The sequence below is a fragment of the Chiloscyllium plagiosum genome, unplaced genomic scaffold, assembly GCF_037043375.1.
Source record: "Chiloscyllium plagiosum isolate Xiang-an unplaced genomic scaffold, Cpla_swu_hap1 HiC_scaffold_2, whole genome shotgun sequence".
Taxonomy (NCBI): domain Eukaryota; kingdom Metazoa; phylum Chordata; class Chondrichthyes; order Orectolobiformes; family Hemiscylliidae; genus Chiloscyllium; species Chiloscyllium plagiosum.
The window spans coordinates 35,324,405-35,344,631 of NW_028270140.1; the positions used below are offsets into that span (position 1 = coordinate 35,324,405).

At 40.9% G+C, this 20,227-nt stretch overlaps 1 protein-coding gene across 2 annotated transcripts in view; it reads right to left on the reverse strand.

Annotated features, from left to right (window-relative positions):
* lpar1 (lysophosphatidic acid receptor 1) overlaps nt 1–20,227 on the reverse strand; it is a 103,378-nt gene that overhangs the window by 54,505 nt on the left and 28,646 nt on the right. For both annotated transcript variants that reach the window (XM_043716156.2, XM_043716147.2), the window contains exons 2-3: nt 16,296–16,402; nt 6,308–7,052 (exon numbers count right to left, since the gene is read on the reverse strand). In XM_043716156.2, the coding sequence (XP_043572091.1) occupies nt 6,308–7,043 (736 nt within the window). In that variant the 5' untranslated portion in view covers nt 7,044–7,052; nt 16,296–16,402. The remainder of the gene's footprint in view (nt 1–6,307; nt 7,053–16,295; nt 16,403–20,227) is intronic.

Consider the following 20,227-nt stretch of genomic DNA (forward strand, 5'->3'; position numbering starts at 1 on the left):
CAAATCCCATAATAAAAGTCAAAAGAAAAATTTTAGGAGGAAATGTTGCAGAGCTGTGGAGAAAATAGCAGAAGAATGGAAAAAAAAATTGGATTGCCCTTTTGAACAGCTGAGTCTGGCACAATGAGCTCTTTCTGGCCAGATGGCCTACTCCTGCTCCTAGTTCTCATGTTCTTATGTTCTGCACTGTGTCATTCTACGACACTGTAACTTGTGGTTCTTAAACAACCTTCCATCAGAAATAATCAACATTCTGTCCTGAAAGAGGGTCTAATCAATCATCAGAGAACAGGAAGGATGTCTCATTTTCCGGTTTAGGTTCATGGTAACTTGTGGGTTCTACCCTGATTTGAAGCAAGCGTATTTTGTTCAATCTTCACCATTGTATTATTAGTGATGTCCATAAATAGCCATTTCAAAAATACTTAGTAATGAATAAGATGAGAGATGCTCAGTTTAGTAAACTGAGCAAGGAGAATGAGGGGTTTTGTCAGGAGAAAACAAAATGCAGAATGACTTGGGCAATTTTTTTAAGCAAACAGCTGCTGCTAAGTGATAATTAGCAAGTTAAAAATAAACAAACTACAAAGTTATGTTACAAACAAAGAAAAAGAGCTCATTCAGATTGCCTGAAACATATTGCCAATGCCCCACAGGATATGAATGCATTGTATACTTGGCAGATTCAAATGGTGATACTAAAATTGTGATATTGTTTTTAGGTTACAAATCACAAAAAGATTTTTTTTTAAATCTGTCTATACTCCTCCAGCACCACTATACATACTACTGGCTAAAATACAGGATAAACCATTTGGCCAGGTTTCTCAGCAGATGGGTGCAGCACAGTTGAGGGCGAGTTGAGCTGATGTCCAAGTTTTCCTTTAAGTGTCGGCTTCTCAGTTAATCCAGTGACTGGCCGATTCACGTGGACCAGGAGAATTCAAAATTCCCAGTTTTTACTTAGCTTATACATCGCACAAGAACTAACACACCTTTATATAGGTTCGAGGGTGATCAGACTGTCTAAAGTGAAAACCTGAGGTGACACACCCTCATAATCAAATCTCTCTTCGTAGATGCAAGACCTTCCCTATTTTTATCTTTATCCTACTAGAAAACAAGTGAAGTAGCGAGAAATTAATACATTTTTCTTCTTTTCAGATTTCAGATTTCTCACCAAGTCCTGAGGAAACTGAGATGTAAACAAATCAAAACAAGCACTTTCCACCTTCCTGCCACCCATTTCACCCAGAAATGCCTGCCATTTCCTATCCAGAAATAAAATATCGATTGCAGATCAATGCAGGGGCAAAGTGGCAGACCTAGAATGCACACGCAAACCTAATTTCAATTCAAACTTGTTCCACTCCTGAAAAATTAATTCAAAAAGCTGAAAGTCAGGACGATTGAACCACTTTGAGGAAATGGTTAGACCAGAGCCACTTATTACAAATCCAGGAGTGCCCAACAATACCATAGCATCTAGCCATTCTTTCGCATCCTAGAATGCCCCAAGCCACTTCAAAGCAAATTAAATGTAACAAGTCACATGACAATGTGAGGCCAGGTGACCAAAAGCTCAGTCGCAATAGTATGTTTTGGGACATTAAAAGGAGGAGGACAGAGGCAAAGAGATCGAAGTAGGGAATTCCTTATGTTAGGTTAAGTCAACAAGAGTGAGTTAAAATAGAGGATGCCTAAGAGGCCAGAATTTGAGAAGAAATGAGAGGCTGGAGGAGGTTACAGAAAAGAGGTGGCAGGGTGATGGAGGGATTGGAAAAGATGAGAGTTTTCCAACTGAAGCATTCCAAAAATCTTGAGCTACGAGCATGCGGCTGATTTGAGATTTGAGGAGTGTTAGGAAATGGGAAGCAAAATATTGGGTGAGCTCCAGTTTACATTAGGGTGAAAATAGGAGACTAGACAGGAGAACACTGGTATAGTCAATCCAGAAGTAATTACGTCATGGTGGAGGCGATCAGGAGATGGGCAGTGAGAGGTCAAGAGAAGTGGTGCTGAGAGCTAGATACCTTCAACGTACATGTAGGAACTAAGGTTGCAGCATGTTAATGTGAGATGCATTGGAGCCAAAGATAGCAAAGTCGTTAAAGCTGATGGCATGGGACTAGGAAGAGAAGACCCCACAGGTAATTTCTGAGCAGATGGACAAGAATGGCACCTGATAAATACAACCTGGGCCAGCTGAACAATGGAGGAGAGATGCTGGACATGTGGTATGTGGTCAACAGTGTCAAAAGAGTGCAGCCATGTACAGAAGGATGAAGAGGGATAAATTACCGTGGTCACACAGTCGCTTTTGCTTCCTAAGCCTTGCCTTTTCCTGATTTTGAGTAGGTTTTTGGTCACCCACTCTAATATTGGCCAACCTCACTCGATGTCAACTTTTGTTTGATAGTTTGTAATGGAAAAGGTGCCTTTGTAGATCACTTTCAGCCAAACAGTAGCTCCTCTGAACACAGTTGGTGGAGGAATCCTAACGTAGGTGTTCCATCAGTGCTTTTTCTCCCAGGTCATTAGTGAATGGCCAGCTTGAAATGTGTTAAATCAACCTTGGACAAGAACACAATCTGTTCAGTTGTGACAACCTATGGTCTATCCCCTGCCAAGACATGTACAAAAAGCACGTTCATGTTATTGATTCAGTATAGAATTCTCAGTGACCCTCTAAAGAGCATCCCACTCAGACCCACACCCCCCATCCTGCCCCGTAACCCTGCCATTTCCCATCAGTACCTAGCCTGCACATCCCTAGACACTATGAGCAATTTGGTAAAAGGGCTTTTGCACGAAACGTCGATTTCACTGCTCCTTGGATGCTGCCTGAACTGCTGTGCTCTTCCAGCACCACTAATCCAGACTATGAGCAATTTGCATGCTAAACTACCCAATCTGCACATCCTTGGGCTGTGGGAGGAAATTCACATAAATGTGGGGAGAACGTGCAAACTCCAGACAGTCGCAAGAGGTTGGAATCAAATCTGGGCCCCTAGCGCTGAAAGACAGTAGTGCTAACCACTGAGCCACCATACCATCCAAATCAGGAGACAAGTTAAAATCCCACCAAGACAGCGGGGAGAAGACTTTAAACTAGTTAAGGAATCAAAAGCTGGCATCATAAACAGTGAGCATGAAACTACTCTGGGGTGTCCCATCAGGTTAGGTAACATCTTTTAGAGGAGATCAGTCACTTTTATCCAGCCTGGTCTAAATATTAATTTCAGATGCACAGCAATGGATTAATCTTGAGCAATTCACTTGTAACTGCATTTTGAAGAGACCCATTATGAAGGCAGCTCAACACTGCCTTCTTAAAAGGCAATGGGGGAAATAGACAAGTATCTAGCTGTTCCTATATCCACAAAATCAGGCAGAGAAATACATCTTAAAAAGATGATTTGGCATCCAATGGGAATACGTACTATCAAATCAGAAGAAGGGATGCATATGACTTTTTTTTTTAAAACAATAGATTTATTTTGGTACAGGTATTGCAGTAATAGAACTGCAAAGCTGAAATCTGAAAACAAAGACCACCTGAGGAATCATTACAACTCACCCTTTACTTCTATTGCTGACACCCTCAGCATTGGAATTTCATTAACTAACATTAAAAACAGAAACTAACCTCAGAGCTGTGAGTGCAAAAACTACACTTGCTAAGCACCACAATGGGCCCCAAGTACTGAAGGAATTGGAAACAGTTGTACAGTTCAGTACTGCCAGCTCAGGAGACTCTAAGAAACGTGTACCACAATCACATCAGGAAAGGCATTATTACACGGATTAAGGGCAAGATGATATGAATCAATTGCTGGCAATATGCATCACAAGTGGCCAAGAAATCAATGGACCTGCCACTTCCTCACCACACATTTTGCACTGATCCTGCTGCCAAAGATTTACACAGAAATTTCCTGAGAAATTATGCACATATGGCAGATTATTTTTTAAAAATGTATAAAACAATTAAATCAGCACAAGCTATCAGGACCCCAAGGAAACCCTACCTTCCCATTCGCCATGGAAATTAAACACTTATGGTTATTAAGAACATTGGTCACATATGTCAAACACAAGTTGTTTTGGAAACTACAATCCTGGAAGCTTTTCCCTTTTCAATGCAACAGCTTCTGATGCCTTTAAAATAAACAAAATTCAAAGGGTGCAGAAAATATCACCAGAAGTTAATCAACATTTGAATTTCCTCAGAAATGTATGCCATTGCTGCTCTGGAAATTACAAGGTATGATAAGAAATACGTAACTGTGTGTTAGCATCTCCAAGCCATTCACTAAATCAGTATCTGCCATAAGTAAAACTGGATGTTGTGTTGGATCTCAAAGTCAATATACTTTTAAAAGACATATTTCTTTATGCTTTCAAGGGATAAAGGCAGCATGAGTAAGCCCAGCATTGTTATTCGTCCTTGAATTGTGGGGCTTCTCAGGCCATTTCAGAAGGCAGTTAAGAACCAATCGCACTGTTGTGGGTCTGGAGTCACATGTAGGCAAGACTTAGGTAAGGATGGTGGATTTCCTTCCCTAAAGGACTTTAGTGAACCAGATAGGCTTTTACAACAATCAATGATAGTTATTAATGGGGACCACAAAACTGAGGCTAGTTTACAATTACAGATTAATTAGCTGAATTTAAATTCCATCTGCATCACAAATTTGAACCCAGTGCCCCCAGAACATTAACTAGTCCACTAGTTAATGGATCACGAATCCAGCAACATTACCAATATGGTATAGCCTCTCCATCAGTATCACAGTATGCAACCTGAGGGTATGAGGATCTCAGACTCCATCTTACCTTGGGTCACTTGAACCATGACAGGTTGATGAAAGCATACTCTCAGTCACCGAGTGGCATAATTTTAGCTCATACATTGGTATCTTATGAATGTTGCAAGAGAGCGCTGTAATAAATGTCTGTTGAATCTTTCAATACCACACTATCCACATCCTACTTTCTGATTTTACAAGGACTAACATGAACATTGCCACAGCAGGTAAAATAAATATCCTGGTCGCAAAACACACATCACTGAAAGCTCAAGTAAGACAAACAGAACTGCTGCAAAGAATGTTGCGAAATAAACTTTATCTTTTCCAGTGTTAACAGTCTGAAAATTACCATCTGCCCAAATGTTAACTGAGTTACAGCAGAATGGAGTACAACAGCAGATATCCCAGTGTGTCACCATCCTGAACCAACTAACAATTCTTCGAAATGAAAGACGTTTCTTTCAGCATATTAACAAAGAGTTGTGTTTGAAAATGCTGACAGACGCTGTTGTTGTGCAGGCTCAGAAATGTTGATCCATGACACTGCCTCACAGTACCAGGCATCTGTCAAACTGATAACTTAAAGGAAACAGCAATTCTTTTAATCAGTTTTGGACCACAACCAGACAATGACTGAATATCTGAAATTGTTCTTGGTTGTTTACATTAAATTTCAAATACTGACAGCAAGATAGACTCAAAATCCACAAAGAAACCATTTTCTGCTGGTCACCAAATTACATAGCATTCACAGTGCAGAAGTAGGTAATTCAGCCCAACTGGTCTTGAGACACCACAAGTATCTTCCCACTCTACATCTTGTCACAATTTGCCTCAATTACTCCTGGCAGTGAGTTCTACTTTCTCACTAGCCTTCAGGTAAAGAGGTTTTGCTGAATTTCCACATGTTCTCCACATCTACCCAATCAAACCTTTTCAATTTTAAATGTCTCTATCAAGTCATCTCTCTGCCCTAGCTTCAAATGGAGAAAAAAAAAAAGGACCCCAGCCAGGCATCCTCTTTAATAACACCCTCTCAGCTCTGGTACCATCCAAGCAACATGTCTCCATGACACTGGTTTAGTGCCTTTACACACAATAAAAAAGATAGCTGACTGCAAAATAAAATGTCAAAGACGAAAGGCACATTCCTCAAGATTGCAATGAAACATTCATGCTGAGCAAGTTGAAAGACAGCAGACAAAAGTTCTGCACACATTGACAATCAATTAGAACTGGAAATCACTTTAACTGTGGGTTGCTGAAGGATGAGCCAATGTCCATTTGCACAATATTACACAGCCCCATAACAAGCATCTCAACAACATTCAGAAGGAAATTCTTCTTTTTTTAAGCAGAAGTGGATCCCCAGAACAAGCTTCAATTTTCATGTTTGCAAAAAGACCTTAAAACTTGAAGACACAAAGGATGAAGAGGAAACGGCATAATATAAATGTTCAGAAGTACTTAAATAGGAAAAACAAGCCACTTACCAAGCACTATAGCAACTGTCTTCAACAGGCTCATCATGGTATCACGATTTCTGCGGGGTCCTGAACTGTGACGAGACATTCTCATAGTCCTCTGTCGCACATAGACAAAGATGTGGGCATACAGGATCACCATGACAACGAAGGTGACCAGATTGAAAATAGCCCAAAACACCAAGTAGGAGCTGCTGTAGAGCGGTGCCATGGTGGAGCACCTGTTGATGTCGCAGATGCAATTCCAACCCACGCTAGGGATAGCCCCCATGATGATGGCCATGGTCCATATCACAACAATCACCACCACCACGCGCCGGTTACTCATCCTGGTGTGTAGCTGCATTCGAAACACCGTGATGTGCCTCTCAATGGCAATGGCCAGCAAGTTAGCCACCGACGCAGTGAGGCTGGTGTCTATCAGGCCCTGGCGGAGAAGCCACGTGCTAACAGTCAACCTGCGGGTATTAGGTCCCGTGTTGAACATGAGGTAAAAATAGGCCAGGCCAGCAAAGAAGTCCGCAGCTGCTAGATTCGCCATCAAATAATATATGGGAAAATGGAAGCGGCGGTTCACGTAAATGGCTATCATAACCAGCAGGTTAGCAAGCATTATAAAGATGCACACAGTGATGCCCAGGCCCATGACAAGCTTGCTGATTGCATTCCATTCTTGAGCTAGGGGTTTTTTACTGTTGTTGTAAAAAAAGGCAATGGTTTCATTGTAGTAGCAGTATTGATCCATGCTGGCAGCCTAAAGCAAAAATGACAAGAAAAATCAGTTAAATGCAAGACAGAGCCTATGATTTGAATCGCATTGAACACTGCAGTCTTGGTCATCAAGCTGAGATTTCAAATGTAATTTTGAAAAGAATCTTTGCCATATTTAATTTATTTTCCTTTCAGCGTTATCACACAAGTCTGCATCGAGGGACCAAGACTAACTAAAAGTCAACAGGTCTCAGCTAAGCTGCTCACCGTCTAGCCAGGGGAATTAAAGGAGTACACTTCACCAATGTAGAGGATTTTGGGGGATATGCCATCAGTTTTGACTTTATCCCCTAAACCACAAGGTCAAAATCTTTGACATTGGGAGCTGGGCAAAGCTGTGCATTGGGACCACACACAGAGTAATGGAGTCAACTGTCTATCTCCATTAGAATTTTATAAAGGTTCTCCGAGACCACTCTGATTCTTCTGAACTCCAGCGACCATAATCGTAATCGAGCCAATCTCCACTCATCCGTTTATTCCTGTCATTCCAGGAATCAGTCTGGTAAACCTTCAAGTATACGCCCTCCATAGCCAGAACACACTCGCAGAAACATGAGGAAACCAAAACTGCCCATAATACTCCAGGTGCGGTATCACCAAGGCCCTGTAGAATTGCAACAAGACGCCCCTGCTCCTGTACTCAAATGCTTTCACTGTAATAGCCTATGTACCATTTGCCTTCTTCACCGCCTGCTGCACCTACATGCTAACTTTCAGTAACTGGTGTCCAAGGACTCCCCAGGTCTCATTGCACCTCCCTCTGTTCAGATAACAATCTGTCTTCCAGCAGGGATTGGGGGGTGGGGGTCCTACCAAAGTGGATAATGTCATATTTATGCACATTTTACCTTATTTGCCCGCTCACTCAATTTGTGCAAAGCACACTGACATTTTTCCATGTTCTCCTCACAGTTCACCCTCCCACCCAGCTTCGAGTCATCTGCAAACCTGTGAGCTATTACATTTAGCTCCCTCATTGAAATAATTAACATATATTGAGATGGAATTATAATAATATTACCTGTTAAATTCTTAAAAGGTAATTATACAGTTAGAAGACTTAACTTGCCATAGTGTGTTTAAACCGCAAATAAAATACAAGCTATTGGAGGTAACAGGGAAGTTAAAGGCAAGATGCCAGTCATGAAAGCCAACAGGAGCAGCACGAAACTGATGAGCAAGGTGTAGAGTTTCCATTTTGAGATCTTCACCTCCTGAATTTGCAAGTTGAGTTTTGAACATTTCAAAGTAGCCCTATTGTGAACTGTGACATTACGGGAAAAACTTGTTATCTTTAAAATTTATTTGAATTTAAACAAAGTCCACCACTTTAGAATGCCCCCACAACACTGAAGTCGGATCAGAGCAGCATTTGCCACAGGATATTAAATAAAAGCTGATTTTGCAGTTCTTTCAAAACGTTATAGGTAAGTCACTGTACATAAGCTTTATAAACTAAATGGTGAGGAAAGCGCATATAAAAGATTCAGCATTGCAGCATTAAAAGTTGCAGCTTCACTGTAGAAGATCATTTTCCTGAATCTGGATATTTATCTATAAAATCAATGCTTTATATATATTTCCTTGTATATGTATTTCCATGTAATTCCTAAATTTCTTTTTTTCTATTTCTACAAAATCAGAACAACATACCATTCAATACAGCAATGTTTCAGGAGTCTATCACAGCCAGATGTTTTACTTGATTCATCGCATTCACAGAGCATTAGTCGGCTGGCAAATTTACTGTTGACATGAAGCTGAAGTTACTTCACAGCAATCCAAAATTGGAAATGTTACTCTGGTGCGCAGACCTGAACTGCCTCCAATGCAAAGAAGAGCAACACTCTTCTTTGCATTGGGGGCATAGCTTTAAATTAAGGGGGGGTAGGTACAGGACAGATGTTAGGGGTAGGTTCTTTACTCAGCGAGTCGTGAGTTCATGGAATGCCCTGCCAGTAGCAGTGGTGGACTCTCCCTCATTATGGGCATTTAAGTGGGCATTGGATAGGCATATGGAGGATAGTGGGCTAGTGTAGGTTAGGTGGGCTTGGATCGGCGCAACATCGAGGGCTGAAGGGCCTGTACTGCGCTGTATTCTTCTATGTTCTATGTTCTATATACTCCCTGCCACGGAGTCACACAGCATCATTTCAGTGTTGGACCTGACCACGTTGATTTTATAAATGGCAGGGTGGATGTCAAGCACAATTTATTTACACCTATAGTGCATTATTTCCATACGCATCACCTTGTAATTATTAAAATAAATTATTATGTCTAATGCAGTGGTCAGGTCACTTGACATTGTTTGCTACATGGTTTGCTATTACAAGAATACTAATACTGCTACACAAACCAAAGCAGTGACCACAATACACTGCTAGAAGTAAAACCTTGGTACTTGTCTCTCTCTTCCCCCTCAAATCTCTTCCTTCCAACTAACAGAGTTCACAAGCTCCACCAATTCTAGTGTCTTGTGCATCCCATCTCAACTTGCACCACTCCACCACGGGTATTAATTGTATGTGAATATGCTTAACTAAACGCAGATGGAGAACATTGTTACACACACACAAACAAACATCAAATGTCTACGCGTGTGCCTGGACAAGCTGGTCCAGGAAAAGGTTGTGGAGGAGGTCACTCTATCCAAGTGACTACTTTTCTTCCAGTTACAGCTGTGCCTGGGTTTCCTTGGAGATGGAATATGGAATGCCCACTAGCAGGCTTCAGGCTTTATAGCACCAACGAGCACCACATTATCTCTGACATATTAAATTCATCTGCCTTAAAATTTTGATATTTGTTAGGATGCCTCTTTAAGGGGCTGGTACTTTTAATTTATTTCAACTGGCTTCAATTTAGCAGGGTTTTTTTTTTAAAGTGTAAAGAAACACTGGTGTATGTTTCACTATGAAAATAAATTGAAACTTGGTAAGTGGTTAACGGCGGTCTCATCCTTAACTAGAAAAGGCCCTAACTCTGAAATTTTCTCACTCAACTTCCCTCCACACCTCCATCCTCTCAAGATGTTCATTAAAAGTTGCCTGTTACCCATCTAGAATATCACCTGTAACTCAGTGTCAAGAGCATCTTTCAAAAGGAAGTTGAATACATATTTGAAAGGCAAATATATGGCAGGCAATGCGGAAAAATAGTTGGACTAGACCATGGGGAAAGGAAGAAAGGAACAGGGTGGTAGGGAGCTGTCAAGTACCTAAGCAGAAAATGACAGCGGTTCTTTAAGCTCGATTTGGTTAGTCATAAAACTAGGTTGAGGAAGCTGGGGTTGGATATAGGTTTAGATGATGGAGGCAAAGAAAAGCTATTCTTAATTGCTGATGTAACAAGGTCAAGAGGACAAAAACAAGTAAGCTTTTCAGTAAGAATTATGGGGCTGGGGTTGGGAGAAGGGGCAACTAGTGCATGGTAGAAGCTTTTTTAAAAAAAGACAATTCGGAAAAATGATCCGGAACATTTTCCTAGGAAGGTGCTGAATGCAGAAATGATCATGGAGTTCAAAAGAGAATGAGATGGGCTCTCAAGGGAAAGGACCCTGCAGGACTAATGATAGAGCTTGGAAATGGGACTGACAGGATTGTCCTATGGACTCAACGAGCCAATGGCCTCCTCCTGTACCATAATGACTACATGGCTTTTAAAATATTGACAAGTCAATGGTTTAAAATTACCGTGTCCTTTTCATACTATGATGGCTGCTGGAATTTCAAAGAATTATCTTCATGGCAAGACAAAGACAACTACTCTTGGAGATTACTTTAAAACAGCACAGAATGTTCAATGGGTTCACTCCTCCAGAATGTGTCAAACCCCTTTGACATGGAACTACATTATATCAGTTCAAGGAAGTACTGACGTAAAGATAATTGAGGGCTTCATCTAATTAAAAACCCAAAAATAATCTACTGCCACTTCTCAGTAGATCACAGCCGTTTGAGCCACAAAGCATAGTTTGGAACTAGGAAAAAATGTTTGAAGCACAGCATGTAATTGTGAGATTGAGATCTCAAGGTTGAAAAGGCCTCATAGTTAAACCTTTCTTTCACTTGGAGAAATTTTGAAGCAAATTATTAGATGTGACAGTAGGTACATTCATCCCAGCAATACCTCAGCAACAACATCAGTTTAATTAACCCAAAGTTGGTACATCGCTGGATTATTTTCTTCATGCTAAAAGTTTGGAAACAAAAATTTTTCATTTTAATACATAGAGTCTGAACAGAGAATGTGGCTATTCTACCCATTAAGTGCATACCAGTTCTTTGTTCAGCAACCCAGTCAGTTCCATTCCCCTACTCCAACTCTATAGCCCCATAGGTCTCTTGCCCTCAGCTGTCCATTGACCATCTCTCCTGCCTTTGAAGGAAATGAGTTCCAACTCATTACTATTTGCTGTGTACAAAGGCTTTTCCTTACATTGTCCCTGAACCACGTCTGTAAAAGCTTCAAGTCAAATCCCCTAGTCCTTGTACCCATAAGGTGATGGGAACAATTTTACTTTCCCTACCTTATCTAAACCTGTCAAGATTAAGACTAATCTTGTATGTCCCCAAAATCTCCTTTACTCCACGGAGAGCTACCCCAGCTTTTCCAACCTAACCTGGTGACTAAAACACTGAACTCTTCATCCATGCTGGACATGGAGGTACAGCACATCTTTCTTAAGGTGTGGGTGACCAGAGCTGAATCCAATACTCCAACTGTGGCCTAATCAAAGCTGAATAAAAATTCAGCGTAACCTTCCTGCTTTCACTCATTGCCACTATTTATGAATCTCCAAATCCTTTTGGAATTGCTAAGTAGTCTTTCAATGCTTCCTTCCACCTTGAAGTATCTATTGTCGTTTGGAGGTGCCAGTGTTCGACTGGGGTGTACAAGGTTAAAAAAAAAAAATCACAGAACACCAGGTTATTGTCCAACAGGTTTATTTGGAAGCACAAGCTGGTCCTTCATCAGGTGGTTGATGAACCACCTGATGAAGGAGCAGTGCTCCGAAAGCTAGTGATTCCAAATAAACCTCTTGGCTATAACCTGGTATTGTGTGCTTTTTAACATGATAGTGAGGGAATGTGACTATTGAAATTTCCAATTTCATCGTTTGGTTTTAATACCTAGGACTCTCAAGAATGGAAAGATTTCATAAAGGAAAGGCAAAAGACTTAAAAATGTTCAATAATCACCTGCCCACAAGTTAAGCCAAATTTTAGGGAACAATAGACAAGAACCACTCTGAACTAAAAGCAACAGTGTGATCAAAAGATACTGAAATCTGTCAGGAGCGAAGAAATCTGCACTTCTGGGTGGATTTAGACTTTAATGAGAAGTTCACATTTTGGAGACAATAAACCCATACATTGGAATAAGCAAATGAGCTGGATTTCAATCGTGGCAGAATTCAGGACATCTGTGACAAGAATTGGAGAAGATTCTCTCATTCAGATAGTCAAAGCAAGCCGGAGAAATATTAAAACACCAAGCACTCAAAAATGTATGCAATGTTCATAGCTGCCGTGTCCCAGAACAATCTCTAACTAACCATGGTCTCATGTTAAAACATACCAGGTTCTGAAATGTACATTGTTTTATCTTTCTTTTTGTAGTGGACACTATCCATTTTTTAAAAAAAAGTTGCGTGCAAAGATATGTGAGAGTGAAAAGTGCATGAGAGTGAAAAGTGCATGAGAGCGCAAGAGAGAAAAGAGAAAAACATATAGGAAGTGCGAGAGTGTGAAGAGAATGGGAGAGAATATTTATTGGTTTCTTTTACTTGTACATTGGATAGGAGCATTGTCAGCTAGGCAATGTTGCACATCCCTAATTGCCCTTGAGCAGGTGATGGTGTGCTCAAACTGCTGCAGTTCTGGGGGCTGTAAAGGACACCTACAGTGCAGGTTAGGAAGGAGTCCCAGAATTTTGACCCAATGACAATGAAAGAAATGGTGATCTAGTTCCAAGTCAGGACTTGTGAATGTGGTCTGGAGGAGGTCACTACATGTGGTAGTGCTCCAATATTACTGCTCCACTGTTCTTCTCGGTGGTAGATGACAAACAAGGGTCCTTGCAGAGTTACTGCAAAGCATCTTGTAGGTGGTACACATTGCTGCGTCTGTGCAGAGGGGGAGGTGGATGTAATGGGTGGGCTGCCAGTTAAAAGGGTGCTTTGGTCCTGAACCTTGTTGAACTTCAAGTGTTGTTGGAACCACATACATTCAGTCAAGTGGACAGTATTCCATCCTGATCTGTGCCTTGCAGATGATAAAGAGGAACAGGGGAGGCAATGGGCAAGCTGTAGTTGACTCCTTATTGTTTCCAGTGAGCTAGTTCACCACATTGTAATCAGTGTGTGGAATAACAGCACACTAAAAAGAATATGAAACTTTTGTTGCAGCCAGCTGAGGTTGGAAAGAGAGGAGATAATCCACTCTCCTCACATATCATGGTATGACATAAGAACCCTGAGGACACCCTAGGTATTTGTGCAAATGCTTAAAACAACAGTCAGAGATGCTAACAGGTGAGCTTTGATATTAATTATTTACAGTCTATAAAGAGAAAACAATTCATCTGCCTGTCTCAATAAAATTTATGTTATGACATGGATCATAGCCCCAGGTTACCTACAGACACACTGAACTTTAATTCCCCAACATGTGTTTTTAACTGAGGTCTGATACAGCCAAGATGGCTGCAGATGTGAATTCAATGGCTATCTGGAGAGAAATTCTGGAAAGCCACATGGACAGTCAGGGCAACTTCAAACAAAATGACTAAAAAGGAAAAGATGAAGATGACTGACTACCCAACCCCCACTCAGCAGGCAGACATTTCATGCAGATAGGTTTTTATTTTATCCTTTTCAGCCTATCCAAGAAAGATAGGTTTAAAAATGAGCTTAAACCCTACCAGTCTATGTTTAGTGGCCTGATGTCCTTGCATGTGGACTAGTATTCTAAGAAAGTCACAACTTTGATAATAATTACTTCCAAGATGGCAGCAGAGTAGGACGCTTCAGCTGGAGCTCGTCCGTTCTGTGCATTGCTGTTTTTTTTGTGTCCCACTTCTCTCTCCCCGGCCTCTGACCTCCCAGCCTCAGAGGCCCAGCATAGCAGCCTCTTCGCTCAGTGTGAAGTCCACTCGGCCTGGCAATCTCCAAGTGGCCTAGCACAGTGGTCTTCAGGCAGTACAAGGCAGCCTCTTGGCCTCGGCACGGACTTCCAGCTCCAACATGATACCACAGCAATCCCGTGGTCTTGTGAAGCCCAGCGTGGTCTGAAGTCAAGGTCTGGTGCAGACTGGAGCCTCGGTCCCAATCCGTTGTTCTGAACTGTTTTTATTCTCCACATTATAATGCATTCCTAAAATCTGTAATGCTGGACATTTTTTTTTTTACTTCTCATTTTTCTAAGAACTCTAAATGAAAAACCTGTACCTAGGGACCTTTGTGCCTAAGTTGGCACCATAAGCAGTGACTTGTACACTTTTCATTGTACTCATTTGAGTACGTGTGACAATAAAACTAACACACAAACCTTGCAAAAATAAAACTAATTCTAAGTCTAACCATTAAACACCCTTGCACTACAGGGAAAGGAGGGCAAGAGTCAGTCTTTCACTCCGTACTGCCAGCTAGCCTGTGCTGAAAGGAACCAGGACAAAAGAATTTTAAAAAGCCTGTAAAGCTAAGAATTTTAAAGTCGACCATTCAACTATTAAAATCAACACTACCAGTAACGACCAAACATTCTTCCACCTACACATCACAAACAACTCAAACGGATCCATTTCTTTTTTAAACAAACTTTTTTATACTCATTCTTATTCTTAATCTGTGTTTACTTGTGTTCTATTATTACTGCTTCACTTGTTTAGGAACTAATAAACTTACCTTTTTATTAAGTCAAGAATTAGTTCCTGTTCCAACAAAATGTAACTCAGTCTGGGAGAAAGAAATTTACAAGGGAAGGGACACTATTAACTTAACCTTGCAGGCGACCAAGCGAGAGGGCAAGTGAATAACTAAGGAGAGTCAGTTCATTCCTCCTCATTTGGGAACCTAGTGATTCTGCGGTATCCTGCTAGGAACTGCAACAAATTGGGCTCTCTCATCCGGGATTGATCATAACAATGAATGCCACCCACCACTGTATTGTAGAGTTACTGGTGTGGGGCTCAGCTAGACATCTGGCGGGCCTTCCCTTTCTGACTACTAACATTGAGATATAAAACACACAGGCACTGAGATAAGGTTTATCAAGCAAAGAAATCTGCAAAACAGACAGTCTAGGCAAAAAATGCAAGAGAGTTATGTTAAGTCAAGATAGCATTCTTACTGTACTTAGTTAGACTGGTTGAATTGCCTCAACTTGATCATAACTTCTGTTCTATGAAAACGAAAGCTGTTCATTGACATACATCACGCCTTGCCCATCAGATATTCGAAGAGAAAGTGATTGAAGGAGAGAAACGTTTGGAAAAGTCAGATATCCAGTTGAGGTCAGAGGTGATATTATTGTTACTGACACAGATTACATTATTGTACCAACAGATAAAAAGGCAGTGTGTAGGTCAATTCCCAGAGGCCTGACTTTGCAACAAGAAACAACATCTATTGTACAAGCCATGGCAAGGATAGGATTACTGCTGAGCCAGCTACTAATAGCTTTCCTGGCTACGCCACCCCAAAAGAAAATCACAATGTTGCAATACTCCATTATCCAAATTTGTAACATGATTGGTGTATTACCTCGACCCTGACCAGCTCAATTGTTACATTTTCTGAGGCTCAGTGCCCTTCACCCTTTCCAGATTTAGAAGCCAGCATTAGTGTTTTCATTGCTCCATCATTGCCAGCTGTATTTTCAGTTACCAAAGCCCTAAGCTCTGGAATTCCCTCCCCAGATCATTCCCTCCTCCGATAAAGATGCTCAAAGTGGTAAGTTTCAAGGAGCATGTTTTTGGTCACCTGTCTAAATATCACCTGATAGGGCTTGGGGTCAAAGTTTGTTTGATCATTCTCCTGTGAAACACCTTAGGGGGTTTTACTGGTATCCTGCCTGGAACTGCGACAAATTGAGATGTCTCATCCAGGATCCGATCATAATGACGAATACCTCCCAGTATTGGATTATAGAGTTGCTGGTGTGGGGATTAAAAGTGCTAACGTTCCAAGTTATTGTTGTTTTCTTTGTGCAATACTTGCCTTCTGGTTTGATAGTCACTGCTCAATAACTCCTTCAGTTTAAAGTTGTGCGGTCTGCTTTTAGGCAAGTTTCCCAAAAGGCACAGTCTCTTCTGTTCCACCGGGACCTGAAACAATTAAGAGAAAAGTAGCTTGAAGCAACAGAACATACAGAGGCCACCAACTGTTTGAAAATAACCAAACTGAATAGCTCAAAAACCTCGCACCAAAAGCATTAGAAATTCTCATTCTCTGAGCTTGTAGGTTTTGTTTTTTGTCATCTCACTGACACAGATGACAATGAAAAGAATAAGCAAACCATTCTTCCGTAATTTTGGAATCGCAGGGTTCCACTATAAAAAATTATTTGCTGCATTTAAAAAGGATTTAGTGAATGCAAACAAATTCCTTGCCCAGTCACATAATTTATGTCAGATGAGATGACTGCTCTCTGAAGTAAATGCAAGATGATCCCAGGGCATAAATTTCGACAAAGAATGGGGAGGGTCATACTGCCCCCCCAAAACAAGAGTGCGCTGGCCAACATTTAGCTCTGTCCCAGTGCCTTATTCCATGCTTATGTATATATGCATCATTTTCCACATCGTGACAAGTGAATGCACTTCAGAAGTACATCATTGGCTGAGAATAGCTTTGGGATGTCCCAGGTTTGCAAAAGGCATTCAATAAATTCCAATTCGCTCTTTCCTTTCTTGATTTGTGCAAGAGTAAACTATCAATGGTGTCCTTCCACATTCTCCCTCACTCTGTGCACAGATACATGTGTCCTTGGAATGACATTTGCATAACTTCAGTTTTCAAATTGGCAGCTCAGTAATTTGGGGATTGGGACAGGGTGGAAAAATCTATAGCCTCTCTTCCCCAGCTCTGTCATACATTGTGCCAACGGATGTAGCAATATGCTACCTGACATTGAAGGCTACCTAATTGCACTGTGCAATTGCACAGGCTTATTTTCACAAAGTAGGTTTCCAAGGCTCTACTACTTAAGTAATCTAATTCAACGATAATTAAAATCTAAATTTGACCATGCTGTAAATTAAATTCCTCAGACAACTGGCATCATATTGAGAATTACATGTGTCTGGGTGGCCCAAGTGATGAATTCCTACTCTATTAGAAAGCATCATGAACCGATAACGTTTCACATAGTTTATCCATGCTCTGTCCTCTATGCTCACTGGGCTAAACAGCCTCCCAACCTGGCATTGCCTCAATTTTTAAAATTCTCATCTTTACATTCAAATACTTCCATGCCAATTTTTTCCCCTATTTCTGGAATCTACTTCTGACCAGTACTACTGGGAGATCTCCGCACTTTCCCAATGGCCTCTACCTATCCACAATTTTCATCACATCATCTGGACCCAAAGCTTAGAATACTGCCCCCAAATCTCTCCACTCTCCTCCTTTCCTACCTCCCAAGTGTCCTGGCCAATATTTATCACTCTATGAACATTATGAAAACACATTATCTGCATTACCACATTTTTACCTGAGGGAGTTTACTATGTGCTAATTAACTGCCACGTTTCTTACACTACAAGATATTTCAAATCAGACAATAGCGCCATCACAAAGGAGACAGCCAGAAGGAAGTTTAAAATCAAAGAGGGACAACAAACTTTACACTGCACAAGTGCTTCATTGGCTGCTAAAATTGTTGGAACACCCCAAGATTCTAAAAGGTGCTGCATAATCGCAGCTTTCTTTCCCCAATGTCCTGAATGCCTGTTAAAGCTCAGCCATACAAAATTCCGGTTTTATCTGTCACCCTGATCTTGCTCAAACGACATTGGCTGCTAGTAACAAGGTTTAGCACATGCTTTTTAAATAGGCTTTTGATGACTCTCTCCAAATTGCCAGGCCCCTCTCTGTAGTCCCTGCCCAGCCCAGCCCTCCATGCAACTTGCACTCCAATTAAATCAGATCAGCGTCAGCTCCCTTAGTGACACATCCCATCAACATCCCCCGCCCCTTACTTCTTTATTCATGCTGCAACTCTCCCCAGCTCCAATGCTGCCTTCAAATCTTCATTTGATTGTCACCACTTCTGTACATCTACCACCTACAGTCATAGAATCATTAGAACTGATACACAAGTGTAAACTGCAGTTACTGATGTGAAGGTGAACATCAAAGGTATGAAGGGCACTTGGGAAAGAAGACAGTTTTTAAAATCATTCAACACTAATAATTTTTTGCACTCAGTTCAAGGTAATTGTCAGTGGAAATACTTCAAATGGGTTGTAGTCAGTCACTTACTTTTCTTCACTTGGAAAAAAAAATGTCGTACCTTTTGTACAGTCAGCTTTATCACCTTCAAAACGTTCAGGACTAAAATACACTCTCTCTTGTTTGACAGGTTCCTGCCCTTGTTGTTTAATTATTAAGCTTTAGTAATTGTGGAAATCAATTCGCTGCATCAAAAACTTCCCAATTACCTTTGAACTTTGATCTTCAAGCTGTTCCAGTGGAGTTTCTATTGGCTAATAAACATCAAAATCAGTGTCCACATTCAAATCGCTTCTGTTCCTGCCCAATTTTTAAAATCTGATTTGCAGTAATTTTTCCTCACTACCTAAAATGGGAAAGCTCAACATACATAAGCCAAGCAGCTTGTCCCAAGGCACGTGATAATGTTTTTTCTTTATCTGCCTTTTGGCATACAATAGTGAGTCATCTGCAAACCTTGCCCATCAATGTAGAGTTGTACAGTCTTTGCTCTTTGCAACCGAATAGCCTAATGCCAGTCCAGGCTGATAGGAGCCTTGGAATGTAGCAACTGTATAAAATAATCAGGTATAGTAAACATCTGCTGGATTCTTCAATATCATATTAACTGCGAGAAAATGGGAACTGCAGTTGCTGGAGATCAGAGTAGAGAGTGTGGTGCTGGAAAAACACAGCAGGTCAGGCAGCATCAGAGGAGCAGGAGAATTGATGTTTCGGCCATGAGCCCTTCATCAACTTTCTCCTAGTTGATCACATGAACTGCTCCTAGTTTCATATGTTTCACAATTTAACATAAGGATTATTGCATTAGATAATAAACCTTACAGGAAGTAAAATGTGTATCAGACTACAGCAGTTGAAAGATGGTGGTTCAATTGCACTTTCAAAGGCCGGTTGGGAATGGGTAATAAACAATGGCCTTACCACCCTGCTACTGATCTCAAGCTACTGCTACTGAAATCAGTTATGAAGAAAGTTTTTTTTGTATTATCACCAGCAGCGGCCTTGCCTCTGCCCCCATCCCTATTCAACAACTTCTTTTGTCGCCATTTCTTTCACTCTTGTTTTCCTCTCCGAAATGCATTCACCACTTGCCACTAATCTGTGGTGACTGAAGACCACAAGACCATTGTGCACAAGCCTAGAACTAAGTATTGGCAAACCATTCAAATGTGCAGGGCATGATAAGCAGTCCTCAGCCTGATCTTATCTTCAACCAATAATTGCAATACATTTACACGAGAGTCACCAAACAGCCACAAAGCAAGAATTGAAGTTGTTCAATCTTGAATTCCAAATCTAAGGCCAAATAGTATCCCCCCAAAACAGACCCAACATAAGTCAATCAATTAGTTAACTGATCATACAGAATGTTACCTAACTCAAGACTTTACACTCTGTGCTGAACAGCTATTCTTTGCTGTTAAAAAGACCAAATCTCTCTCAGGCCTTTATCAGACCACTGTGGATTATGAGAGACCTATCAGATATAAAGTACACTCTGCATTTCTGAAGTAAGTTTAATCAGAGACTCCTTTCAGAAACGCAGAATATTTTCTTAATGTGAAAAGTAGGAACGAGTGACAATCTGATGGTGCTTGCCACTAGTGAGAAAATCTTTCCCTAACTTAGGTATTGCTTGAGTTAAATACTGGTCAGGACACTTGCCTTTTTCAAAAATAACACCATGACATATT